Consider the following 27,777-nt stretch of genomic DNA (forward strand, 5'->3'; position numbering starts at 1 on the left):
TCTCTCTCTCTTTCTGCATAAGGAATAACTCTTAGACGTCTACTTTGGTGGAGCTGCCTTTTGTATTTAATTATAGTCCATAAAAATTGCAGGGGTCAACATGTGTAGACTTTTTATTCAACGTGTCGCTTTTTTTAAGGGAGATCAAACACAAAAAACTTATAACAATCCTTATTCTTCTGTGTATATAGGTAAAACATGTGTATATTGCTATTGTATCATTGTAATGTACTATTGCTTTCAAATGTGAAAATATTGCCAAAATCACGTCAAGAGCAACAGGTTTTTTCACAAGTAAATATATACATTAAAAGAAGCAATAGACAGCTGGATTTCTCCGCTAATTAAGCACCTGCTCCTTTTTGCTAAATGTTGGTACGGTTTTTTAAATTATTATTATTATTATTATTATTATTATTGTGACGTGTAAATGGTGCACAAAAGCGTCTACACACATTCCAATTAAACAGGTATTTTCTTCAAGAAGAAATGGTAGCTTATTACTTGGTAAATATATCTTTGGAATATAATTATAACCTCCTTAATTGTATGGTTTATCTATATCATTGGCACTATTTTTTTTTTTCAACGTGGAATGGAATCAAGCCAAAGGAGAGATTTATAAATGCAAAGACCATTCTCTTCATTTTAAAATAAATAAATGCATTATAAATGAACAATTTGAAGTGCCTTTTTATAGTGCTGTCAAAAAAATAATCATTTTAAATACGTACACGTTTACGGTGCAGTATAAATATTAGGATAATGTATACAATGTTATGATTTGAAATAGATTATAATTAAACATTAAGCATTTATGACACAATACAAAGGCGTATAATATTGGTATACACTTGATCTTACAGAGGCTGCAAAATGATACAAAGATTCTGGATTGGTGCATGTTATATATTATATAATTTTTTATAATATTGGGACAAATAAAATATTTGAAAATGATTATTGTGTATTTATGCTTTAACATATTATATGAAGGGTACTTTCCAAACCAAAAATTGCAATTCAAATGTTCAGTTTAAGTCATGCAATATTGAAAATATACAAAACTGTAAATAAAACCAATTCAAATAATTGATTGAACTAAAAAAAAAAAGAAGTTGAGATTAGCACAATAAATATGAGAATAGATAAGAAATTTGATACATTCAACACATTAGCATTATATACATGCAATAAAAATGTATACACGAAATACAGCACTACTTGTAGTTTTTATAAATGTTAGATGACAACAAATGCATGACACATCAGTACACTAGATTGCAGAAAACAAAACTGCATAATAAATCTAATAATAATAAATGCAACCAAGGAAAAAAGGACGTTTGTAAAACGTTTACAAAAATACATTTGCATACCAATACACTAAAACAGCCAAACGAAATTTAAGAGAGACATTTAGTCTCTCAATTTATCTACAAAGTATCCACGTGTCTACTTAATGTGAACATAAAGGATTTAAAAACGTATTACAATCCAAAGAAACAAAGATGCAGCCCCTCTTTCTTGTTCTCTTCGAAGCCTAAAGTTTGTATATAATTTTAACCCATCAAAGATTCACAGCAAAAGATACGCCGTGTGCTGCCAATAGTGTTTTGGATAGTGAGATGGCCTGTGTTGCAATTGAACAAAAAAGACTGGGTTTAAGTTTCTACAACCGCCCACCTCCCTGCTTAAACAACAATGATGTTCCATAAGATTTTAGGGGAAGAAAATGTAGGGCTTGGATTGGACGAGGGCGTGGCTTGCTAACTTGTACTTCCAGAGCTTTGCTGGAGAAGCAAGCACCTCCCAAAGGTCTCTTGATCATATAAAAACCAGTGCTGCTTCTCAGTAAAGCAGTAGGAAGTTTCTGCTGAGGTCTGGATTGGAGATACACAGCCGATCCTCACTTGTATGACTGGAGTCTAACAAAGCAAGGATTCATCTGACCTCAAAGAGTCTACATGTCTAATATTTAGACATGTTCAGCTTTGTGGATACCCGGATAGCTTTGCTGCTTGCAGCAACAGTGCTTTTGGCAAGAGGTCAAGGAGAGGATGACCGTAAGTAAAACTTATGTAGATACTAATGTAGATGTTCCTTTATCTTAAGCTTCTTGAAACAGTCACTTAGTCAAATAGCCTTATGCTGTTGAACTCTATCTATCTATCTATCTATCTATCTATCTATCTATCTATCTATCTATGTGTGTGTATATATACACACACACACATGCACACACACACACACATACATAACAGGAGATGAAAGTTTTAGTTTCTTTGCTAACCTCAAATCTGAACGCAATAGCATGGCTTTTGGGCACCAATAACCTGTAAAAGCACTGGATAATGCTGGTTAAATTTCATATAGACACAAAGTATAGGCGATTTTGTTGTAAGCCTTTAGACTATAGTGCTTCTTTCTTATGGCCTGCACTTTACGTTTGGAATATACATAAGATATACATATTGCATGGATCAAAGGTGAGTCTCAGTTAAACCATTGCATTCACCCTAAGTTTGTATTCCCTTTGTGGAAACTATGTTTTCATCTGCAATAAAGTGGATTAGAGAAACGGGAACTCGAACAAACTTAAAATGATGGTTTCAAGTAATGTCAAGAAACTTTACTTTTTATTACATTCGCTCTCAGTGTCAAGGGTGCACTTGCTTTGCGTAAAAGCTAAATGGGTCTTTCATTATTAAAAAGAGTACCTATTTCCGGATAGACAACTGAGTAAATAAAACAAGAATACAACTACCATTAAGTGTTAAAGCAACTGTCTTTGGTGTCTGAAGTTAAAACAGTCTGTTTCATCAAAACGTGTTTGGATGCTGGAGAGTTTGGCAATGCATTGCATTTCACAGTCCAACAGTGCCGCTTAGCGGTGTAACGGGGTAATGGTTTAAAGATTGCTCAGCCAATATGTGAAGCCTACTAGCGAAACGTTTTAACGTAATGAAGACTGCATATGATATTAATTGCTCACAATTCATGAAACCAATACCAGCAGCAGCTGTCAATTCAATTGTATCAAATTACAAATGTGTATCATTTAAATATATTCCACAGCTGGACTGTATTGAAACAGAAATAAGGCGTTGGCGCCGCCTCGCGTCATCTGTGGGAAATTACATTTTTAAATATGGAATTCCCTTGCACACTTAGCAGCACGTAGTAATATTGGCTGTACGTTATCACAAATAATATTCATGTATTTATCTGTTGGTTAAATATTTACCGGTGTATGCAACTTACCGCTAATGAGTCGGTTTACTTTGAGTTACATCATTTTAAACCGCGTTGTATTTCTTATGCTGATCTTACGATGAAGCATCGCATTGGTGCAACTTCTAAACTTCATTTTTCAATGTATTTTTTAGATAGCACTTTGCACGTCGGCTAAATAGTGCTTCTATATTATGGCCTGCGCTTTACGCTCGTGTTGTGCTGCGCCGGTATTGTATTTGATTGCTTGTGTTTAATCCAGGTGTATTGTTTTTGTTTCCTCGCAGTTTCAGGAGGGAGCTGTATGAAGGATGGTCAGCTGTACAACGACAAAGATGTTTGGAAACCAGAACCATGCCAGATCTGTGTATGTGACAGCGGAAACATCCTGTGTGACGAAGTGATTTGCGAAGACACCACTGACTGCCCCAATCCAGAGATCCCCTTCGGCGAATGCTGCCCTATCTGCCCTGATTCCGAGGGTACGTATTATCAACTCTTGTTCCCTCTGAACATTTTGAGTCTAATTTGTGTGGAACAGCCTCGCGGGGGTCTTACGTTGGACGTTTTATTTATTTTTTTAAAAAACATTCTCAAAGCTATATAGTTGCATGCAGATAGCGGTTAGATACATACTGTAGGAAATAAACAAAACATTAATGGGAATTCCGAATAATACTACTATACAAATTTTTGAAAGTCATTTTGTTTAAACAGCGGGTAATACAGTACGTCATTTAATGACATCATAGTTACCTCAGAAAAAGGAATGAGGTTAACAGACCTTGATTACATCACTTCCTGTAGTAATTGATATAGTTTGTTGATGACTGATAATGTAGGCGTTACAATTTACAATCCACGTGTTTCAACCAGTTAATACTCTAGGCCACCTAAGGCCGTTGCCTAGTCTAGTGCAATGCAGATGTCTATAAAATCGTTTCATTTTATTTAATTTTCTTTTTTTTTCTATTACAGTGGCTCAAGAGCCAGAAGTCGAGGTATGCAAATTATTATTTTATTATGCAGATGTATTTGTATTTAACTATAAATTATATTTAACTTTAAAGTACAGATTTTATCCTGTACTATACAAGCATACATATCAATCATTATAAAGTGGTTAGATGCTAATGTAGATGTTCCTTTATCTTAAGCTTCTTGAAACAATGGCTTAGTCAAATAGCCTTATGCTGTTGAACACTATATATATATATATATATATATATATATATATATATATATATATATAGATAGATAGATAGATAGATAGATAGATAGACAGATAATGTTATATGCATATGCAGTATCAATAGATTTTTAAAAGGCTTATAATGCATAATATTAATCTTCTTATTTTTCTTTCAACCCCAATAGAGACCCCAGGGACCAAAGGGAGATCGTGGAATGAAGGGTGACAGAGTAGGTATCTCTAGACACTATTGCATTGTATCCTAACCAAGTTCTGATCAACTGCACCTTTTACATAGATTTTGATACAGTGCTGGGAGGGTGTAGGTATCCATGTAAACAGGTGGATCACTGTTGAAGCAAGCTACCACAAAAGAAAACTGTTGATGTTAATTCTACTACTGTCATTTAAAAAAATACACAAACACTGCCCCATGTAAGCATCAACACAGTGATATGCCATTGACAAACGCATGCATAAATACATAGATATTTCAATGACATTTCAACTAGTAATTGGACAATCAAGACCTAGGTTGCTTCTTCAGGAGTTCCTACAATGGCTTTCAAACAAAGACCTGTTCTCTGTTCTCTCCAATAGGCAGGCAACAGCAGGGATGACGTTCAAGGCTTTATTATTGAAAGTTTATCGTGTTTGTTTTCACAGGGACTTCCCGGTTCTGCTGGCAACGATGGCATCCCTGGCCAACCTGGTCTTCCAGGCCCACCTGGTCCCCCTGGTCCCCCCGGCCTTGGCGGAGTAAGTATCCATTACAAAAAACAATAATTAATAACCGTCTCTCCAACACCCCACCCAGTTCAGCCTTCAACGTATTTCAATGGCACTGAAGCTCTTTATCTTACTAAAGGCGTCTCTCTCTTGTTCCTTGCAGAACTTCGCTCCTCAAATGTCTCACGGTTATGATGAGAAATCCACTGGAATATCTGTGCCAGGCCCCATGGTATGAGTATTTCTCTCTTGTCCCTCCTCTGTGGGCGAATGCCTCCTGGAAGCTGTCACGGGCCCTTCAACTGGGCAATGAAAGCTTTGGATAAAAACAGAAATGTACCTGAATTTACACAAAGTGAACAGGCCTCATATCAAAGATAGAGGAAACTCTAGAATCCTATACATAATAGGCCTAGCTAATGATAACCATCTTTCCCAGGTAGATGTAAATATAGATGTATACTACCTAAAAAGTCCTACAATAACTACTTGTATCTGTCCTTTTTGTGTAATACAATTCATAGTGAGTGTTTACTTAATATTGCTTCTGTAGAATGGAAGGCCTTTTTATTAATATTGGAAAATAGAGTGACAGTTATACTGATGCACCTGTTCAATATTGTAATTTTTTGTTTCCTCTCATTAGGGTCCAATGGGTCCCCGTGGTCCTCCCGGCCCTCCTGGTTTAAATGTAAGTAAAACGCTGGATCCTACTAGCAGTTATTATCAACTATTAGCAGTGAGCAAATAAGTGAGTATATAATCACTCAGTATAGATTATTAATGGCCTAATACATCTAGATGTAGCAAATCAATAAATACATGCTTGACTTTTTGTAAAAAAATATGTACATAGTTAATGACAGATAATAATTTTACCATAATAGTGATAACAATATTGAACTGATTCTAGCATGAAAGACACATTTCCTGCATGTGTCTTTCAAAGAATGGATCACCTGACCTAAATATGGTGTATTTTATTTAACCCTTTAGGGTCCCCAAGGTTTCCCAGGCCCTCACGGTGAGCCAGGCGAGCCCGGTGCTTCTGTAAGTATTAACTACAAGTAATACAAGCAGCTAGTTCCAGCACAAATACTTTAAGATGCTTGATCTACCAATGTAGTATACTGCCAGTTTACTGTAACCTAATTCAATATTCAGCGTCTTTCTATCCATCTAGCTCTATGGCTATATAACAGCATGAATTCTCTTTTCACCCTCATAATCACTGATCAAACTTGTGCAACTCAACCACTGGAAGAGTAACTCAGCCATCATCTGTACTTGAAAGAGGGGCTTGTTAACTGGATTTTATCTGACAGGGATGCGTTTCAAATTCAGCATGCTCTCCACATGAAGATCACTTGTCTTTCCACTCATTCAATGCTTTGTGTTTCTCTCATCTAGGGTGCAATGGGTCCCCGTGGCCCTGCTGGCCCCCCTGGCAAGAACGGAGAGGATGTAAGTAGCCCAAATCCTTCAAATCCTTAAAACAAAATAGAGAATCCCAATTCACAATGAAAGTGACCTTTACTGGTCTCTGCTTGGCCAAGATTTGATGACAGGTGCATGGGGTAACAACCATTTGCCTAAAGCCATTTGTTTCCCTTCTTGAATTAGACACATTATACTGAATACTCATGGTCAACCATAATAGCTAGTTGCTCTATAATACTTTCCCCTTTCTGTAAAGTGTATTTTGTGTACCACTTGACAGTTAATGATAAACTATCCACAATGAAGAACGTCAACTCACTTGTCTATATCCCATGACCTCCAATCTCTACATGTAATGTTAAGCCTGCTAAATCCTCATTGTATGGTTAGATGTTGCTGGAGCTTCTCAGTTGAACTAATGTTGCCTTTCCTCTTTCCTTTCTTCTTTAGGGTGAATCTGGCAAACCTGGCCGTCCTGGCGAGCGTGGTCCATCAGGTCCTCAGGTAAGGAACCCTTGGATGACCAACCAACCAATGGAAAGCAAGACCAATAGAAAGCATGACAGCTCTATAGCTGCCCATTGGCTGCTGCATGCTCCAGTCATGTACTGTGACATAATCTGTGATTTAGAAGGCATCATGCCCTTGATTGTACATAGGGGTCACTGTAAACTTTCTTAACAACGAAATCATAATTTATGAAATTCTTCTTAATAAAAATCACCAAAGATCTTGATCACCAGAACAACAGCTTTGCATGAGAGTAGCGTAGAGAATTTGGATATTTGAATTGTGTAAATAAGATTTAACCATGTTAATGACATTATCTTCTTCCTTTATTTTATCATCTAGGGTGCTCGTGGATTCCCCGGAACCCCTGGACTTCCAGGCATCAAGGGACACAGAGTAAGCAAACTATCTGAAATAATAATACAAATCCTTCCAATATAATTCAGTTGTGTGCTTTGTTGCACCTCCAACCTTCTAAACTTCCTTTTTCTTCTTCCAATAGGGTTTCAGCGGTCTAGATGGTAGCAAGGGAGAAACTGGTCCAGCTGGTCCTAAGGTGAGTTGCAGGACAACACTTTTTCTAGTCTATTTTCTTAAATGAAGTGAATATTACTCAATGGCAGTGACTAACTGTGTTCTCTCTCATTTCCCAATAGGGCGAGCCCGGTTCATCTGGTGAGAATGGTACCCCCGGAGCAATGGTGAGTTGATCTTTAGTTGGGTCAAATTGGTAGCACCACAAACAGTTAGAAAAACAGTGAAAATCTACAAGTGCTATAGTGTAATCCGTTATACTGAACAGAATATAACAACTTAATTGATACCCATAGGTTTCATGCCTCAGTTCATTGTCCCTAAAATGGATGAGAATGAAGGGTGTTGTTTATCTCTGTAGAATAAGATATGGAATTCTAGATAGCAATGAGCAGATTGTAATAGCCATCCAGTAGCTTAAACCCTTGGCACATTTTCTGACAGTTTCTTCTCTTTCTCCTCCAATAGGGACCACGTGGTCTGCCCGGCGAGAGAGGTCGTCCCGGTCCCCCTGGAACTGCTGTAAGTAACCCCGACCTTCAGATTCGTTATATTTTCACAGGTCGCTCTTCTATGGCTTCATCAACCATTGTAGCCCATCCACCCTTCAAGGATGACCACAGTAACTACATACATTTGAGACCCATGGTGACAAAAGGCACTCACCTCCTCTTAAAGGCAGAACCTTTCATCAGTGTAGAAGATGGAGAACATCAGGTGGACTTGAGCTCCACAAACTGTTCTTCAGCATCCCTGCAGATATAACATGCTAGGCTCTCCAGATGTTCATATGGTGATGAGCACACCATGAGCATAACCCTCATTATTGATCCATCACCAATCTGACACAGTGCGACCAGACTCTACTATTTTTCCATACCCCTGTTTACCCTGCTTGAGCAAAGCAAGAAAGCAGTAGGACGGGATCAATTGTGATGAATAACAATTGACTAATTACCTGTAATGCATAATACTCTCATTGAGTACATATGACAGCCTCTGTTAGATCTGTTTACAGCACGTATTCTCCAGTCCTAAACTGACTTGCTTCCTTGTGTTCTTCTTATTGCAGGGTGCTCGTGGAAATGATGGCGCTGTTGGTGCTGCTGGCCCACCTGTAAGTATCAGACAAATATGGTTATTTATTTCATCCAGCATTTGAAGAACATCATATACAATCATATTTAGATGGACAATTCAGTCAACAGTCTCCTTTTTTATTCTTCTTCAGGGTGCTACTGGCCCCGCTGGTGCTCCAGGTTTCCCCGGCAGTCCTGGTGCTAAGGTATGTACCCCTTTCCATCAGCACCACTCCCGGGCACAGATAAGTTGCCATCAATGTTTCAGCATGCTCGGAGATATAGAAGCATTTGAGTGGGTTTATAAATATCTTATATATTTTTATATTAAAAGTTGCTCATAAGATCCTTCACAACAGAGGAAAGAGACAGAGAAAGGAACAGTGTAACAAACTTATTTCACGGTTTACCTTGATAGGATATGTGATATATGCTATAGGGGCAGGCTTTTGTACCGCTGAGGTATCTCACGATACCAGTTATTGTAATGTCTTACTTATTCATTCAAATCAACACCCTTCATTTATCTGTAAGACAGCACAATTCCAATTAAACTGTCAAGCTAAACTAGCCTTGCTGTCTTCCATTTTAAGCACATGCTGCCATGTATTCTTGGCTTGCCATTGCAATGGTGCTGACCGCAATTTCTTGTTCTGCCACAGGGTGAGGTTGGTCCTGCTGGTGGTCGTGGTTCTGATGGTGCCCAGGGAGCTCGAGGTGAGCCCGGTAACCCCGGACCTGCTGGTGCTGCTGGTGCTGCTGTAAGTATTACGAATCAGAACCAGCTTTGCCAACATACCCGCACAGTCACCCCCCCCCCCCCCCCCCCCCAACACTGGGACATCACAACTAAACTGCGTCTTTGTCTGTCTTGTTTCTAGGGCAACCCCGGAACTGATGGTCAAGCTGGTGCCAAAGGCGCAACTGTAAGTATTGTTTATGGATTCTTGTGTTTTTTTTATATATATATATATATATACACAGTGTTGTTCGTATTCACTTGTGTGCTAACAAAACTCTTTTGTTGTTGCTGCCCCCTATAGGGTGCTCCCGGCATTGCTGGTGCCCCTGGCTTCCCTGGACCACGTGGTCCTCCCGGACCTCAAGGCACCGGTGGTGCTCCTGGTGCTAAAGGCAACAATGTAAGTTTCTGCCATTGTAGTGAAAAACAACTATAGTTAGCTGTATGACACCCTCAAAGACCATTCATCATTGAGATGCGTGTGGGCCCACACAGCCCAATAACTTACTCAGGCAGCACGAAAACAAACTCCAAATAATACCTCAAAAGTGCTTTAATTGAACTTGTGCGAGAAGATGTCCCCTCTTGGAGTTCTTAACTGAGAAATTGGCTTGTTTCAGCCCCAGTGTTTCAGCCTTAAACGACCAGACAGAGCACTTGAGGGTAGCTTGGCCGCCATTTTGTAAGGCTTTCCTCATTTTTAATTAGACGTTGACATAAAATGAAATCCAGTCCTTAAAAAACGAAGCCATACTTAAGCCCTAACTAGGAAGGATAACAAAAACAGAATATACTCTTAAGTCTTCTTATGTTCTTATTTGTATTTTAGGGAGAATCTGGTGCTCCTGGTGCAAGAGGCGAAGCTGGTGCTAAAGGCGAACCAGTAAGTGTATCTTTTGATTGTATTAACTACTGTGTCTTTTCACACTGATTGCTGTAGCAATGACAGTTGCATTCTGGAAGACTGTAGTTTGATTGGAATTAAGTTTTGATTGGAATTAAGTTTTTTAAGCATATTTAGCAAATAGGTTCTCCTGATGTTTAAATATAAACTCCAGTGCTGTCTGTAAATATCCAAAGCCCTGACTGTACTGAAACTCTCAACCAGTTGACCTAACCAGTCATGTTATTCCGCTTTCTTGTTTAGGGTACTCCTGGTGTGCAAGGACCCCCAGGAGCCTCTGGTGAAGAAGGCAAGAGAGGTGCCCGTGGAGAGCCTGGCCCAAGCGGTGCCCCTGGCCCCAATGGCGAGCGTGTAAGTCCATCTTCCTGTATTCTCACCTTTTTGACTAACAAAATGTATTGCACTTGTTTGAAATCCACCACATAGCTAAGCTGCAAAAAACTGCAGGCGGGAGAGTTAAGCCTCCCTTTAGAAACAAATGAAAGAGAAAATGATGCCACTAAAGGTGCTGATGCTTATAATGGGATTTCCGAGCTAGCAGTCTGGGCAACTGGCAAAAGTAAATGGTGTATTAGTCTAAATATGCACATTGTAGCACTAAAACATGCATTGTTGTATACAATGGTATCTCAGAATTTAGTCTGAGGGGGGAAATAGAATGCTACCATAGGAGATTCAAAGAATAGCCTTTTGAGGCAGAAATGTAAATCCTAATATGAGGCAGATGAGGGGTGCTGTGCTTTCCTTTTTACATATTCCTTGTTTGTGTCACTACAGGGTAGCCCTGGTAGTCGTGGTTTCCCTGGTGCTGATGGATCAGCTGGTCCCAAGGTAAGGATTCCGATACCTGCAACTTCATTGAACACATATATAATTTCCTGAACAATTGAATATGATAGTAGATGGATGTCTTAATATGTAGCATAAAAAAGGAGTACTCGAACTACAGTTTATTACAGGTAGTTTTAAAAGGATATACACATTTGGAAAGGAGCTGTCTAAGGTGCTGAAAGTGACCATTATTCTCACGCATTCACGTTACAGTATAATACAATGCAATCAAGTAGCATTCTGCTGTTGCTAACCCTGTGTGCTTCTCTCCGATAACAGGGTAGCCCTGGCGAGCGTGGATCCGCCGGCGTTGCTGGTCCCAAGGGATCCCCTGGTGAAGTTGGCCGCGCTGGTGAGCCTGGTCTGCCCGGTGCTAAGGTGAGTGCCAACATACAAGAAACTTCAACTTCTGCCATGCTTGTCTCTGGCTCCTGCTTGAGCCGTCACTTGCAAATGTTAAGGTGCAAAACCAGGAGGGGTGTATACATGCCCCCTCGATAAGGCATCAGATCCTACTGCTAGCTCCGCAAGGGGAGTCACCCTTCTAATCAAACTGGTAGAGTTCAGCTAAAGACTTTATTATGTTGTTGCCAATTCAGTACAGCACTTCAGATCATACAGGAAGAAAAAATCAAGTCCCCAGTATTGAGATCATGCTCATATCTAAACACATTAGAGCATCATTGAACATTTAGCCTAATGTCTTCTCCTTCTTCTCCAACTTTAGGGTCTGACTGGTAGCCCTGGAAGCCCTGGCCCTGATGGCAAGACTGGTCCTGCTGTAAGTAATTCTAATATCCCAATACCTAGAAATGTGTTTAACAATATGCAGAAATCAGTATTTGAATAAAGGATATACCATTCATTACATACAGAAAGTAATTGACAAACAGAAATTACACTATATGGTGTTAATTTAACTAGCTCCATAGCTTCTGCTTCTGCGCTGTATGCAGGATACTGAAAGTAGCACACTACTACACAATATATAGTACAAGCATTTAGACATTGACTATCGAAATGATAACTACCAGAAAAACAAATAAATATATACTTATTGATAAATTCATTTTGTACAATGTATCTTGTTAATTTTAATTAAGCTTTGTTGTGTACTTCCACCTAAACTCTTTCCCTTTCAAATAGGGCCCTGCTGGTCAAGATGGACGCTCTGGCCCACCCGGCCCCACTGGTGCAAGAGGTCAACCTGGGGTCATGGGATTCCCTGGACCCAAGGGTGCTGCTGTGAGTATTGAGGACCGGGGGGGGGGGGGGGTGTCTTACAGTGCAAAAATAAAACCCTTACATTTTTTTTTAAAAAAACCACATTAGCTTCAGCACTATTAGATCCTATCTACTTATAATATGTGTTATGTTCAAAAGAACTTATATATAAATGTGTTCAAATTAAAACTTATTTTTCATGAAATCAAGTAAGTACACCTTAAGTATCCTTCATTTGGCTCTAAGCTCTGATTTGAGTCCTGAATACTATGAGACTTGTAACAGGCAAAACTGCTCACTCCATCACTTCCAAATATGCATTGGCTGAGGATATTATTGCTAATATACGGAAGTGTTCATCATCTGAAATTTCAAAGGCCCCTTCTGCTCTTTCCTAGGGTGAAGCTGGAAAGCCTGGTGAGAGAGGTGTTGTTGGTGCCCCTGGTGCTCTGGTAAGTATCTGCTCCTTTTAAGCAGTATATATGTGTTAGTTTAAAGATATAAAGCCATTGGCCTACTTATTGGGCCTAGGAGCCTTGTTTACACATAAAAGCAGCCTATACTGGTCCCACTGTTTTTATGACAAGTTATGTGACTGTATATAGAAAGATCATACATAAGCATGCTAAATAAATCCAATTTTATACAAGCAATAATAGAATGTACACATTTACATAAAGATAGAACCTTTGGTTTTACCTACATGTTATTTTCCCTGTTTTGCTCATTTTATCACTCTTTCCTATCTAGGGCGCCCCTGGCAAAGATGGTGATGCTGGTGCTCCTGGTCCTTCTGGCCCTGCTGTAAGTGGTATATTTTATTGTATTAATATTAAAATACAACAAAATGCTCATACAGTTAACATTATTGATTTTAGTGCAAGGCCAGGAATGTATAAGGCCTTATCAGTTGCCATGGTTACATTGACTCTACACAGGAAGCCACTAGAACTACAACTGACCCTGGCTGTGGGCCTAACAAATACAAGAGCTGTGGCATTCCGAAACATCAGTTTATCCTAACGTACACTATTATTATTATTATTATTATTATTATTATTATTATTATTAATACAATTAAGAGCAAGATAAAATACAATGACTTCAGTTCTAGTAAATAGAGATACTATCTTACCATGATTTATGCCCCGTTTCGACAGCTTGCCGCTCCCCGCTACGGCAAAAAACAGGGCATTTCCACGGCTCACCCAAGCATCTGAGCGCAGCTACCTGGTCAGCTTTGTAGCTCACACTCGATGTAGCCAAACTGCCTACAATGTTCCTCCAGTTCAAAAGACAAAAAATCTAAAGCTGTATTGTTTTTTTTTAAATTCCTGATAAACACAACGACAAAACCTGACTGTTTGTTTGCCCAGATTCCTTTTTATTTGTAAAACAGTTAAATGAATGTTTTGTATATTTGCTTAAATTTCAGGGTCCTGCTGGTGAGAGAGGTGAGGGTGGTCCAGCTGGTGCTCCCGGATTCCAGGTAAGCCACTCCTGCCTGAAAAAAAGGGGTTTTGTTTTACCTTTAATTATTGTTGCTCATATTTTTTAAATAAAACATGACATATTCAAATTATTTGTCTCTTCTAGGGTCTGCCTGGACCCCAAGGATCTTCTGGTGAACCTGGCAAGCCCGGTGAACAGGTATATCCAAAGGATTTTGGATAATTGTAACAGTGTACCATTAGGCTAAAATTAGGAAAAAGGGAGCATTACGATGAACAGCATTACGATTAAGCCATTAATTGTAATACAATAACAGGAAAAAACAAAAAAAACACAAACAAATAAACCCTGAAAAGGCTTAAAACAAAATGGCCACCATCTAAAACTGCAACATGGCTGACAGACTTTTATAAATAAAAAAATGAAGACTTATACAAAACTTTATAGAGAAGCGCAGCATGAATCCCCAAGCTCTGTACTGCTAATGAATGCCACGGCTGACTGTTTTCTTCCTTTCCCCCCAATACAGGGTGTCCCCGGAGATGCTGGTGCTCCTGGCCCAGCTGGCTCAAGAGTAAGTATTTGGTTATCTGAAGGCAACTTCAGCATTCATACTGACAGTGATCTCTTGCTGTTGGTGATCCCCAGATTCCCTGTCCCTCATGGCCTATTTCCCTTCTCTTTTGCCCCTTCTTAGGGTGAGAGAGGTTTCCCTGGCGAGCGTGGTGGCCCTGGAGCAACTGGCCCTGCTGGAGCTCGTGGTTCTCCTGGTTCCCCTGGGAATGATGGTGCCAAGGTAATACTTTAAAAAATGACACTACCATCACATGCCTGCAGTGTTAGAATCTAGCCTTTGTTCCAATTGAAGACATCTATGGCTTATTTTGGATACCGGCTGCGTTACTTACAGTAGCAGTATGCTGTATAGGCCTGTGGAAGATAATACACTGTACTTGCTATCCCTAAGAATGAACAATATTGAGTTGTAAGATATGACTTTCTGTCCTTGCTGGTGCATTTGCTGCAGATGTACAGTGATGATCTTATCTGTTAATGATACCCATTCTTTCTTCCCGCAGGGTGAGACTGGCGCTGTTGGTGCCCCTGGTGGTCAAGGTCCTCCTGGTCTCCAGGGAATGCCCGGTGAGCGCGGTGCCGCTGGCCTACCTGGCATCAAGGGAGATAGAGTAAGTACCTGGTGCTCATTATCATTTGCTGTGCCAATACATACACTAAAGAAGGCCAGTGCCGGATCAGATGAAAGTAGATAAGACTGAAACTGATAACCCAGGGTACTATCAAATGACCCAAAATATACCCACCCTATTCTTCAAATACACACCTATATCAAATGTAGGTATGCCAACTACTTGCTTCGCATAATCATAAATGGCTACTTATTTCATGTTAAGCACAGTGCCTAAAAATGAATATAACCAATATATGTTGATGTGAGTTACGACCTCTCTGTTGATGTCCAGACTTTTCACTGATACAATATGGGTGGTAATGAAAAAGTAGTTTGGTATTTCAATAAAATACATTGTGGTACATTTGTATGCTTTCATACAATATATACAGCTATTGATAAGATACTCCAACACAGAACAACTCAATAGGAACTCTCCTGTATACTACACATAAAGTAGGACTGGGGTTGAATGGATGGTGAATAATAATGAGTTTGCCTCTCTACCTCTAGGGTGATGCTGGTGCCAAGGGTGCTGATGGTGCCTCTGGCAAGGATGGTATTCGTGGAATGACTGGTCCTATTGGTCCCCCTGGCCCATCCGGTGCTCCTGGTGACAAGGTGAGTGAACTTGCACATGGTCAGATCAACTGACCGCAGTGCTTGTTGGAAACACATTGACCACAGCCTCCACTAAGCAGCTCATCCAAACTATAGCACCTTTTGTAGAAGTAATATTCTTTACGTAGACAATCCATTTACCTGGTCCAAAACCCATTGAAGTAAATGAAGACAGGTGGTCAAATCTTGTAAAATGCACCTGCGAAGATATTTGGATCCCAAACACCTACCTGTAGAGCATGTGGAAGCCTGTTGAATAATCTCAGGATCCAAACCAGTGGCAGATATAGGATTCACAGAAATGGTAGTTAATTGAATATCTGAGGTAGGCAAATTATATGTGCGCTCTGTGCAAAAATTTTTAATACTCCGGGAAATTGGTAGGCAACTATTGGTAGGCAAATAATTTGGTAGGAAATGCCTACTGTTGCCTTCCGCTATGTCTGCCACTGATCCATACATTAGCTATAGATCCCCTGTGTTTGATCTCAATGCTGCTGGTGTTTCGATGCACTACACTAATCCATTGCTCTGCACTCTCTCTGTAGGGTGAAACTGGTCCTGCTGGCCCTGGTGGTCCCACCGGCGCCCGTGGTGCCCCTGTAAGTATCTACTCCTCCATCATAGAGACCCTCCTTTGCACACAGGTCCAATTTAATCCTTCCATGTCCCATGCAAAAGCCAATACACATTTGTTCTGTTCCTCATCTCCTAGGGTGAGCGTGGTGAGCCTGGCCCTGCCGGACCTGCTGGATTCGCTGGACCTCCTGTAAGTATCCTGCTTTAAAACCATACAGAAAAACAATGGTTAAAGTTCGGGATTGGGAACCAAACTAGTTTTGAATCTGATATCAACTCAGGTGCGTTGAGAAAGAGCATAGGGAGATCCTGCACCATAGACCATCCAGAAATCACTCCGAAAAAATGCTGATAAAAAAAAAACGAATTCTGATGCTGTTTGAGCTATAGGATAGTATTGCTGGAATTACTTTAGTTAACTTTAATCCACTGGTAATGCCAACTAAATTGCTTCTAGACCTCGGAATAGGGTTTCAATTAGTAAATGTAATGGCTAGGGTTGAGTTACAATGCAGACTTCTCAAAGTAAGCAGCTCTGTGATCAGTAGGGCTGCTTCTGAACTTGTGATCCAGTGACCCTCCCATTTCTTCTCTCTTCTTTACCTATAGGGTGCTGATGGACAGGCTGGTGCTAAGGGCGAACCTGGTGACTCTGGTGCCAAGGGTGATGCTGGTGCTCCTGGCGCCGCTGGCCCAACTGGTGCTCCTGGACCTGCTGTAAGTATAACAGTACTTCGACCAACCTTTGCAAAAACACTAGTAGTTTGTTTAACAGACCTTGATTACCAACTAAGCATGGACTACCTAAGGTAACATTTGCATACATGCCAACAGTCCCTATATGGTCGGGACAGTCCCGATTTCCTAGCAAATGTCCTGCGTCCCGATGCATTTGAAGAAAGTTCCGATATTTACCCATAGAAAAAAAAATGTATTCTGCACAGCAGAGTTAGTGAAAACCACACGCTGTGCTCTTCGTGTGGCTGACACATCTGCTGATCACTAACCTATACAAAGGTAAGAACGCTTCATATGTCTATTTTTACTTTTTTACTGTCATGATGGTCATGTGTTGAATTGGGGGGATACGTCTATTATATGATAATAAGTATGACCCCCTCTTATATGTATGATGTATATGACTCCTCCACCCTTAGGGGACGAGCGTCCCGCTGAACAATTTCCAAGTGTTGGCAAGTATGCATTAGGTCTTCCAACATTAGTGCTAATCAGGGTCTGTAAAATATACCATACAATGGGTGTATTGTTTTCAGCAACTATTATGTTACCTGTTGAGGAGCTGCAAAAACAGTCCAGTTTAGCTGTACAATGCCACAGTCCACCATGTGACAGTTGCATACAGCATCATTGACAATATTAGTTGATAAAGGTATAGCTGTTGTACATTTCAGGTGAATTGAGTCCGTAGCATTGCACTAAAATGTTGGTATTTGCCCATAAACAAAATTATCTTTAATGAAACAGGGAAGCTTTTTAATTCTTGCTCTATAATAATAATAATACACATATGGTATCTCAATATTAGTACTGGTATAGAGAAAGCCACTTCAAATACTTAAATATTGAGCTTTTAATTGAGACCCCTAATGAGTTGAATATTGAATGACGATATTATTTGTTTCTCTTTTTCTAGGGTAACGTCGGTGCAACTGGTCCTAAAGGATCAAGGGGTGCAGCTGGTCCTCCTGTAAGTTTTCAATTGTGTCTTGTCTAAATAAAACAGTAAACATTTTAATACATAATCGTTCTTCGTATAGTAGCAAAAACACAAAACAACAACACCTGTAACTATTCTATTAATATATTTTACATTTGACTTATTAAAAAAAAAAAAGATTGCATTACATGTATCCTTTGTAAGAATCAATTACAGCAATACATTTTTTTTTTTAAATCTTACCTATTCATTTTCTCCCCTCTAGGGTGCAACTGGTTTCCCGGGTGCTGCTGGTAGAGTTGGTCCCCCAGGCCCAGCTGTAAGTAACTTCTCCTGTGTCAACATTCCCTGAGACTTGATCCAGATCCTTCTGATGCATTTCCCTTCACCTGCCACCAGGGGGAAGCACCTCCTGCTGCAACAACAGTCATGAACCAATCCTACTGTACTTTCCAATAAAACCCTTATCAATAATTGGTCTGATGGATTTCTGGCAGTGAGGCCGTAGTTGTAAAAAGACCGCCCTGGTACGAAGTGAAATTGAACCCCCAACACTTCTTAAAAAAAACAGATGGACGATATGCTTACAGTTAGTACTAGCAATAACCCCTAGTATTTTACACACTGGATGCCTCCATAGAATGAATGGTGATGGACATCTGCCTCAGTAAACAGTGGTATCTTCCTTGGCATCACTAACTCAAAACCAAAGCAAGTCCAGATTCTACAGTAGTTCTGTACATATCAGTAATGGCCAACAAAGGCCGTAGCTGGTGAACTTTGATGTTGGGCCCTGTTAGTACTAACACTCTCTCTTGTTGATCCACAGGGTAACTCTGGCCCCCCCGGCCCCCCAGGCCCCAGTGGTAAGGAAGGACAGAAAGGTAACCGTGGTGACACCGGCCCCGCTGGCCGATCTGGCGAGCCTGGCCCAGCTGGTCCTCCCGGCTCCACCGGCGAGAAGGGTTCTCCTGGCAGCGATGGTGCGCCTGTAAGTATGGACCACCCAACACAGCTGGATTCACCTGTATATTGTAAGAAGCTGGCATTAGGAGGAATAGTGTCAAATTAATAATATGAGACCCCAGCATTGGCAAAGTTCAAAGATCTCCATGACCTTGTGAACCTTTATGTAGTTAACCTATTATGGAGTCTGAAGTTTTGACAGGGCATCTATTAAGAGGTGGGTCAGTGATAATATTCACAGTACGGCTATTATATAGCATTCATGTGTTATATTTTATTTGACAGTGGTAATCTAGCAATAGTAGGTGCTGTAGGTGTACACCCTTGAGAGCAATGTTAACACCTCTTCCCTTGTCTTTCTTTGCCAATAGGGTTCAGCTGGTATTCCCGGACCTCAGGGTATTGCTGGACAGCGTGGTATTGTTGGTCTTCCTGGACAAAGAGGCGAGCGTGGTTTCCCTGGTCTTCCTGGCCCAGGAGTGAGTATCCATTCAGATTTCAAAACGTTCCTGAAACAAAAAGTCTAGCGTTCTTAAGACTTAAGTCTTAGAAACCCTTATATTATTCTTTATACCAAGAAATATGTTCAAGAAAGAAGAGCCAGCATTTCGATTAGGTTGTATTTTCAGTTTGGTAGTTCAGGCTTCAAATGTCATCAATGCCGTCTGGTCTATTTGTCTTACAGGGTGAGCCTGGCAAACAAGGACCCAGTGGTCCCTCTGGTGAGCGCGGTCCCCCCGGCCCAATGGGCCCCCCTGGTATGTCTGGTGCTCCTGGTGAAATTGGCCGCGAGGTAAGCCTGACCCCTTAAAAAAATACATTTCTCAAAGACTGCTTGAACCAATAGTCTGGAAGCCTTTTACAAATCAAAAAGAGGCAGCATGCAACCATGACAACCACAGCATAAACAACTAGGCCTAACTTAATACACCTCACAGTCAGTTATACTTATAAAATCAGTTAGCCTACTAACATATAAAATACATACAATGGAAATTACAGTGCATATAAAGCATTATATTATACAGTGTTCTACAGTTTAACCCGTGACACTGGTTAACGCCGTCTGTAAATCACTACCATACATTGTCAGGAGCATTGTACAGTATTTCAAATTAACCTTACTGATCCTTTCTCCTTACAGGGTGCTCCTGGTAACGAGGGTTCTCCTGGTCGTGATGGTGCTGCTGGTCCTAAGGTAAGTGTGTCCCACCAGCAGGGGCACCTGTAGGTGTTGCTCCTGGGTGATATTATTCCAGTTGGCCATGGTGTGACCCTTGACTCGCTGGCTGACTCTTGCCTGTTTCTTTCTCTCCCTGGTAGGGTGACCGTGGTGAAACTGGTGCAGCTGGCACTCCTGGTGCCCCCGGTCCCCCTGGCGCTCCTGGAGCAGTTGGCCCTGCTGGCAAGTCAGGGGATCGTGGAGAGACTGTAAGTATCCAACCAACCAACCCACCTGTTCTGAATACCTTCTGTACAACAAACACATCTTAAAGTATACTGTTAATGCATTTTCCTAGCTCACCGATAGTTCAGCGACTTCAATAAGAGATCAGTTGATTATGATACATAATCATACGATATATAACAACCTGATAGAATTGTTACACTTGGCTCTCAAATATATAAAAATATTCCACTCCTCAAGCATTAGAATCTGCTTGTTTGACATACTTTGATCTTGACTGAGTACCAGTTGTGCTTCTTGGTTTAGCTAAACCTTTTCTAAATAATAACTTGTTTATTTCCTTCTTTTCTCTTCTAGGGTCCCGCTGGTCCTGCTGGTCCCGCTGGCCCTGCTGGTGCTCGTGGAGTTGCTGTACGTGTCTGGTTTTCTTTCAAATATCATCAATTTTTTACAACAACAACAAAAAATATATATATTAAACTGTATTTCAACTGGCCTTTTCATAAAATACAGAAATATATTTACAGAGTGTGCTCCAGCATTAAAACAGGCATCTAACCAGACAGACTTTTTCTCTCTACAGGGTGCTCAAGGCCTTCGTGGCGACAAGGGTGAGGCTGGCGAAGCTGGAGAGAGAGGTTTGAAGGGACACAGAGGCTTCACTGGTCTGCAAGGTCTGCCCGGTCCACCCGTAAGTTAAAAACATTCCCACTTGTACAGGCTACATTCTCAAATGATCTGGAAGAGGACCTCCCTTTAGATCCAAAGCCTAGTGTAGCACACAAACCTACCTACTGTACTGCGAGATTCCCTAGTTCATTTACAATAGCTTAGCAGATCTTAAACAGCAGATGAACAGGTTGTCACTCCCTCTAGGGCTTTTCTGCATTCTTCACCTCCATAGCAAACACTAGTTTGATTCAAACATTAACCCATTAAGAGCCATTGTCAGGCTACTTTGTAATTTTTTGGAGCATCTTTAACTGGCATCTACCTGTTATTTTAATGCATAGGTTCACTCACAAAGGTGTCAGTTACAACCATTTTTTAATGGCTTATTCAAATAGGACTAAAATATTTCTTCATTTCTTCATCATCTTATTTATTAGGGTTCCCATGGAGAACAAGGTCCTGCTGGTGCTTCTGGCCCCGCTGGCCCCAGAGTAAGTATCGCAATATATATATAGATAGATAGATATATTTTAAATGTTATATTTGCTTAGAAAGATATGGATGCTGTAAATATTAAGATACCTACACATTTAGCCCCATGAGACAGTTTGGCAATCATTGTAGTGGTATATTAAATGTAAATTTAATGGGGGCAGCAGTGTGGAGTAGTGGTTAGGGCTCTGGACTCTTGACCAGAGGGTCGTGGGTTCAATCCCAGGTGTGGGACACTGCTGTTGTACCCTTGAGCAAGGTACTTTACCTAGATTGCTCCAGTAAAAACCCAACTGTATAAATGGGTAATTGTATGTAAAAAATAATGTGATATCTGTATAATGTGAAATAATGTGATATCTTGCAACAATTTAAGTCACCCTGGATAAGGGCGTCTGCTAAGAAATAAATAATAATAATAATAATAATAATAATAAATAAAGCTGACAATATCAATATATAAAACACATTATTATTATTATTATTATTATTATTATTATTATTATTTATTTCTTAGCAGACACCCTTATCCAGGGCGACTTACAATCGTAAGCAAATACATTTCAAGTGTTACAATACAAGTAATACAATAAGAGCAAAAATACAATAACTTTTGTTCATAAATATAAATAGCTAGCAATGGTAATATGTTAGATGCATGGACAGAAAGAATAACTAGATTATGAAGATAGGTTTCAGATAGATTAACAGCATTACTTTATTATTATTATAATTTGTTTATTTAGCAGACGCCTTTATTCAAGGCGACTTACAGAGACTAGGGTGTGTGAACTATGCATCAGCTGCAGAGTCACTTACAATTACGTCTCACCCGAAAGACGGAGCACAAGGAGGTTAAGTGACTTGCTCAGGGTCACACAATGAATCAGTGGCTGAGGTGGGATTTGAACCGGGGACCTCCTGGTTACAAGCCCTTTTCATTAACCACTGGACCACACAGCCTCCTATTACTCTAAGTATAAATTGATCAGAACTTTCACTGCTGACCCGTTGCTAATCTTGGCCTCTCTACCTCGCCTTGTTCACTAGGGTCCCGCTGGCTCTGCTGGTAGTGCTGGTAAAGATGGTGCCAGCGGTATGCCTGGTCCTATTGGCCCACCTGGTCCCCGTGGTCGCACTGGTGAAATTGGACCTGCTGTAAGTCTTTGATTCAATCCATCAAACTTGAATCTGTAAATCACGGTGTTCCCTTATGGCTCTTACAATCTAACTCTCTCTCTCTCTCTCTCTCTCTCCTTGCAATACTCCAGGGTCCCCCAGGTATTCCTGGTCCCCCTGGCCCCCCAGGCCCACCTGGTGGTGGATTCGACTTCGGTTTCGTTGCTCAGCCTGCTCAGGAGAAGGCCCCCGATCCCTTCCGTCACTACAGAGCCGACGACGCCAACGTTGCCCGTGACCGCGATCTCGAGGTCGACACCACCCTCAAGTCCCTGAGCCAGCAGATCGAGAACATCCGCAGCCCCGAGGGCACCAAGAAGAACCCCGCCCGCTCCTGCCGCGACCTGAGAATGTGCCACCCTGAATGGAAGAGCGGTAAGAGCCACAGCAGACCTGCTTCCTGACTGTACCTGATAGCGGGTGCCAAATGTTCCCAAGTAAAATGCATAAGACAAGATCCCTCTTAGGAGTTTGAGCTATGTACTGATTAAACCTGTTAATGAAGTCATAAACAACTGATGATTTGTCAGCAAGCTAGTAAACCCACAGCAGTAGTCTTATTTATAACTGTCTTATTTATATTCATTTGCATATCCCTTTTAATGTGCATCTCAAATGGTAGAACCTTCATAGTGGCAAGTAAAATGTCATGACATCGGATTAAATGAAGACTTCACTGACCCCCCCACCTTTTCTCTCTCTCTCGCTCTCTCTCTCCCTCCTCAGGCGAGTACTTTGTTGACCCCAACCAGGGCTGCACTTTGGATGCTGTGAAGGTCTACTGCAACATGGAGACTGGTGAGACTTGCGTCTACCCAACCCAGGCCAACATCCCACAGAAGAACTGGTACACCAGCAAGAATGCCAAGGACAAGAAGCACGTCTGGTTTGGCGAGACAATGAGCGATGGGTTCCAGGTATGGGTCTCCTAGTTCTCAAACGGTACTTTCCTGCTGCTGGTTGATCCTCTGTTTTGGTTCCTGGCTTTGCAGTGTAGTAACTTCTGTTGATCTGTTCATCTTCATAGTTCGAATATGGTGGAGAGGGCTCCAACGCTGATGATGTCAACATCCAACTTACCTTCCTGCGTCTGATGGCCACCGAAGCATCCCAGAACATCACATACCACTGCAAGAACAGCATCGCCTATATGGACCAACAAGCCGGCAACCTGAAGAAGGCCCTGCTCTTGCAAGGCTCCAACGAGATCGAGATCAGAGCCGAAGGAAACAGCCGATTCACATACAGTGTCACGGAGGATGGTTGCACAGTAAGTCACCCTTCCTATTGTGTTTGATCCCTTGGAAGACTGCGATTTAATTGCATTGGTATCTTCTGGTAGGTCTCAATCCACTAAATATTACAAACCAACAATTCTGACTCCTTTCCTTTGCTTTCTTCCTGCAGAGACACACAGGCACATGGGGCAAGACAGTCATCGACTACAAGACAACAAAGACCTCCCGTCTGCCCATCACCGACATTGCACCCATGGACGTTGGCGCACCCGATCAGGAATTTGGCATCGAAGTTGGCCCAGTCTGCTTCTTGTAAAAAGAAACCTGGACATGAAATTGTTTTTTCTAGCAGTCATCTCTCTACACTCTTTTCTATGCATTAAAAAAAAAAAAACTTTAAATTTCATTTGACCGTCAACGGTCCACTTGCTTAAACTATGCACCTGAAGACGGTGCATGAGTTATCATCTTTTTATTTTTTGGGATCACTATTTTTACCAACATCTACGACAAGGACACACTTTTTAAAACAATATTTTGGTCCTCTGGCAACAAGAAAATAATATATACTGTGTAACATCCCCTGGAGTCTATAAAAAAAGTAATAATTACAGTGACTTTTTGGTCTTTTTTTTTTTACCATTGCGGAAGGACAATGAAAAACCAAATGCTATGTACTGTTTTCAGATGTTAAATAAATTTAAAAAAACGACATTGAAGTGTCTTGTTGTTCTAACCACAAGAAAATGAAAAAAAAAATTGTTCTTGATAAAAGTGTGAGTAGGGAAGTTTTTTTTTTTTTCTAGTGATAAGAAAGGGGGTTAACTTCCTTTAAAATCTTAAGGCTACCTCGGAATACATGTTACCAAGAGTGTTAGCAAGACCAGGCTAGGTTTTACACTTTATTAAAAACAAGAACAAATAATATAACTTCAAAGGTGCTATTTCTTCATGAGGTCCTGAAAGCAGTGTAAAATAAAAACTTTTTTTTTTTTTAAAGAAATATATATATTATTTTCACAATATGCTTACAGGACCTTTGGTGCTAAATTATAAAACAATGTCCTTGCTGTCAATGAGCAACACTTTAGTTTTTAAGGTGTTATTTAAGATCTCTAGTCCAATTCAAGCAAATGTTCTCCGTAGACTATCTTAGCTTGTGTGCCGGTCTTCTGTAGATTAAGCAGGTGGATGTGTTTGTTTTTTCCTCCCTTTGTCCATTTTTTATCTTTCCTTCTTTTCGTCATCTCATTGCTTCAACCAGTACACCTCTTTCTACCTTTTTTTTGTTTTTAGAGAAGAGTTTTAAAAAAATCTAAGGGAAAAAAAAGTTCAAGAAGCAGACACACTTCTGTGGGGTGAAACAAGAGGGTCTGTACCTATTTTGTATATGTATAATAATTTGAGATGTTTTTAATTATTTTGAATGCTGAAATAAAGCATGTTAAGTGGTCTAACTAAATCTTGTGAGATGTCCTCTTCACTCTTTTCTACCGAGAACACTTCTGTAGCAAACATTTTGTGTCACATTGACATTACTGCATTCCTAACAGCGTACTATTTTCTCATTACCAATACATGGAAATAATATTAATAATAATAATAATGATAATAATAATAATAATAATAAAGGCAGTACCCAAAAGGTAGAGTGGGCGTAACATGATCCATCTTATACCTTCAACAAACTACATCTGACCCACACCTTTAAATATAATGTATGTTAGGTATAATGGTGCAGATGCTTGTTACTTTCTTATTACAGTTGCTGACTGTGGTATACCATGGTTAATCATAGTGACGTATGGTAAAGCATAGTAAAAGCTACATTGTGTATCTGACCATGGTCAACTTTTATAGTGGTTTAAACAGTTAGGTATTCTTTCCCAGTTCATATTCAGATCTGGTCAAATTAGCTTTAATCTCAATAAACATTCTGAAAGGCAATATAAATACACTACATGACAGCTTTGAGACTATACAACGGGCCAACTTGGTTAATCATGTTACAGCTAACTAACAATAGAGGCACATTATTATGCAGGAATATTCATTGGTATGATAAACGTATCTACACAGCTTCACGTGTTTAAATTAATACCCAAAAAGCTGCCTGGAAGATATGGTCAAGCTTACTGTAGCCAGGCATTGTAATTAAAAAAAAATAAAATCTAGGCTAACTCTTTTCACAGGACCAGCTAGATCTAATGACCAGCTTGCCATTATAATAGCTCAAAGTCAATTTAGAGATCAATTTTATTCTATTGTTTCAGCAAGGACTGGGCTTTATTTTATCCTTGGTATATTAGTTAATAGTCCACTTTCCCTAGTGGTTTCCAGTCAAACTCATTAGCATTAGTAATGACAGCCCTTATACAAAATGTAATAGGGTGCACCACAGTAAACACATAGCAAAGTGAAGCAAAGCATAGTGAACAGAGCATTTAAAACATTGAAAAATACCGAACATTTGTAATATTCATGGTGAAACATGATAAATGCGTAGTATCAGTAGGGATACTGTAGACTGGACTGCAGGTGCAGCTCAGCATTCTGCAATCATGATTCTTGCAAAGATACAAGATATAGGAAAGACAACCGAAGTGTTGAAAACACAGAACACATTGATGCAATTTGTTATCCTTGAGGAAAGCATGAATCAGCGCAAGGACCATTGTAAAAGTTTCCCAAAGTAAAGCCATAGCAAATTGTAATAAAGCATGGTAAAGCATAGGTCACATTGTAGCACAGTGACGTATGGTAAAGCATATTAACCATGGTTAACTGTATTAAATGCAACCATGGGGAAACTGCAACACGAATACTTCAATTTTGGGACGTACCTGGTGCGCCATGTCTGCGGCACCGGCATTCTCAGCTTTGGTCTCCTTATTTTGACCTGGCCACAAGCCCCACTTCATATCACACATACAAAATGCTTTGAAATCAACGTAATATCGTTATTCGCTGGCTGCAGACCTGATTGACAGTAACTCCGGCAAGTAAAATATTTAAAATTGTTATTTAAATATTTCAAGGCGGTATTTTGAAGCCGTAACCACCTACCAATCAACAAAAAAAATACATTATTGGTTAGTACAATGTGTCAGGAAGACATACCTCTTTGAGTTATTATCCTATCAGGTGTGGTTTTATAAAATACATGGGTTAGGTTAGATTAAATGACAAGCGTCTCGTCAAAATTCTCTCCCGCCGAGACAATTATTATTATTTATTTCTTAGCAGACGCCCTTCTCCAGGGTGACTTACAATTGTTACATTATTTTTTACATATAATTACCCATTTATACAGTTGGGTTTTTACTGGAGCAATTTAGGCAAAGCACCTTGCTCAAGGGTACAGCAGCAGTGCCCTCCACCTGGGATTGAACCCACAACCCTCCAGTCAAGAGTCCAGAGCCCTAACCACTACTCCACACTGCTGCCCTGGCAACAGCTGCGGTTGTGAGTGTTAGAAGGCACCAAACAGTGGTACAGGAAAGCAGCATCCTTTGTGCAGAATTAGATGTCATTATTAACAAATTATTATACATTTGGCAGAAGTAGTAACAAGACAAAACGATATGTAACTCTTGCCGTTTATAACACCTTAAATTGTAACTTCAGTCTCGATATTAGAAATGTGCAGCATGAACAGTATTTCAAATGCGCTATACACACATATATAAATAACCTGATTAGTGTGTGTAGAAACTCCACTCAGAATATGCAGGGACACATTTAAAAGCCACGTTTTTACTTTGTCCCTTGCACGCAGAGGAGTGATTGACAGCAGTGATGATGGCATGACTGGTCAAACGTCACATGGCAGCTTAGATAGTACAGATGCTCACAGGGGTAGTAGCATCGATACAATTCACAGT

At 40.2% G+C, this 27,777-nt stretch overlaps 1 protein-coding gene across 1 annotated transcript; it reads left to right on the forward strand.

Annotated features, from left to right (window-relative positions):
- The first annotated feature begins 1,846 nt into the window (after positions 1 to 1,846).
- On the forward strand, positions 1,847 to 25,355 carry LOC117433526 (collagen alpha-1(I) chain-like). Its single transcript, XM_034055849.3, has 51 exons — positions 1,847 to 2,066; positions 3,522 to 3,716; positions 4,213 to 4,235; positions 4,612 to 4,656; positions 5,093 to 5,185; positions 5,319 to 5,387; positions 5,802 to 5,846; positions 6,152 to 6,205; positions 6,566 to 6,619; positions 7,046 to 7,099; positions 7,448 to 7,501; positions 7,608 to 7,661; positions 7,762 to 7,806; positions 8,108 to 8,161; positions 8,712 to 8,756; positions 8,871 to 8,924; positions 9,381 to 9,479; positions 9,600 to 9,644; positions 9,762 to 9,860; positions 10,290 to 10,343; positions 10,608 to 10,715; positions 11,142 to 11,195; positions 11,475 to 11,573; positions 11,923 to 11,976; positions 12,342 to 12,440; positions 12,818 to 12,871; positions 13,170 to 13,223; positions 13,855 to 13,908; positions 14,016 to 14,069; positions 14,401 to 14,445; positions 14,569 to 14,667; positions 14,951 to 15,058; positions 15,574 to 15,681; positions 16,230 to 16,283; positions 16,397 to 16,450; positions 16,870 to 16,977; positions 17,915 to 17,968; positions 18,204 to 18,257; positions 18,768 to 18,929; positions 19,276 to 19,383; positions 19,590 to 19,697; positions 20,049 to 20,102; positions 20,228 to 20,335; positions 20,670 to 20,723; positions 20,896 to 21,003; positions 21,422 to 21,475; positions 22,527 to 22,634; positions 22,748 to 23,030; positions 23,382 to 23,572; positions 23,683 to 23,925; positions 24,063 to 25,355. The coding sequence occupies exons 1-51, from the start codon at positions 1,985 to 1,987 to the stop codon at positions 24,207 to 24,209; spliced, it is 4,359 nt and encodes a 1,452-aa protein (XP_033911740.1). The 5' UTR covers positions 1,847 to 1,984; the 3' UTR covers positions 24,210 to 25,355.
- The last annotated feature ends 2,422 nt before the right edge of the window (positions 25,356 to 27,777 follow it).

This window comes from Acipenser ruthenus, chromosome 33 (assembly GCF_902713425.1).
Source record: "Acipenser ruthenus chromosome 33, fAciRut3.2 maternal haplotype, whole genome shotgun sequence".
NCBI lineage: Eukaryota > Metazoa > Chordata > Actinopteri > Acipenseriformes > Acipenseridae > Acipenser > Acipenser ruthenus.

Coding starts and splice junctions, on each gene's coding strand:
- LOC117433526 (XM_034055849.3), top strand. CDS start 1,985: ATGTTCAGCTTTGTGGATACCCGGATAGCTTTGCTGCTTGCAGCAACA. Junction 3,717..4,212: donor TATCTGCCCTGATTCCGAGG/GTACGTATTATC, acceptor TTTCTATTACAG/TGGCTCAAGAGCCAGAAGTC. Junction 21,476..22,526: donor CTGGCCCCGCTGGCCCCAGA/GTAAGTATCGCA, acceptor CTTGTTCACTAG/GGTCCCGCTGGCTCTGCTGG.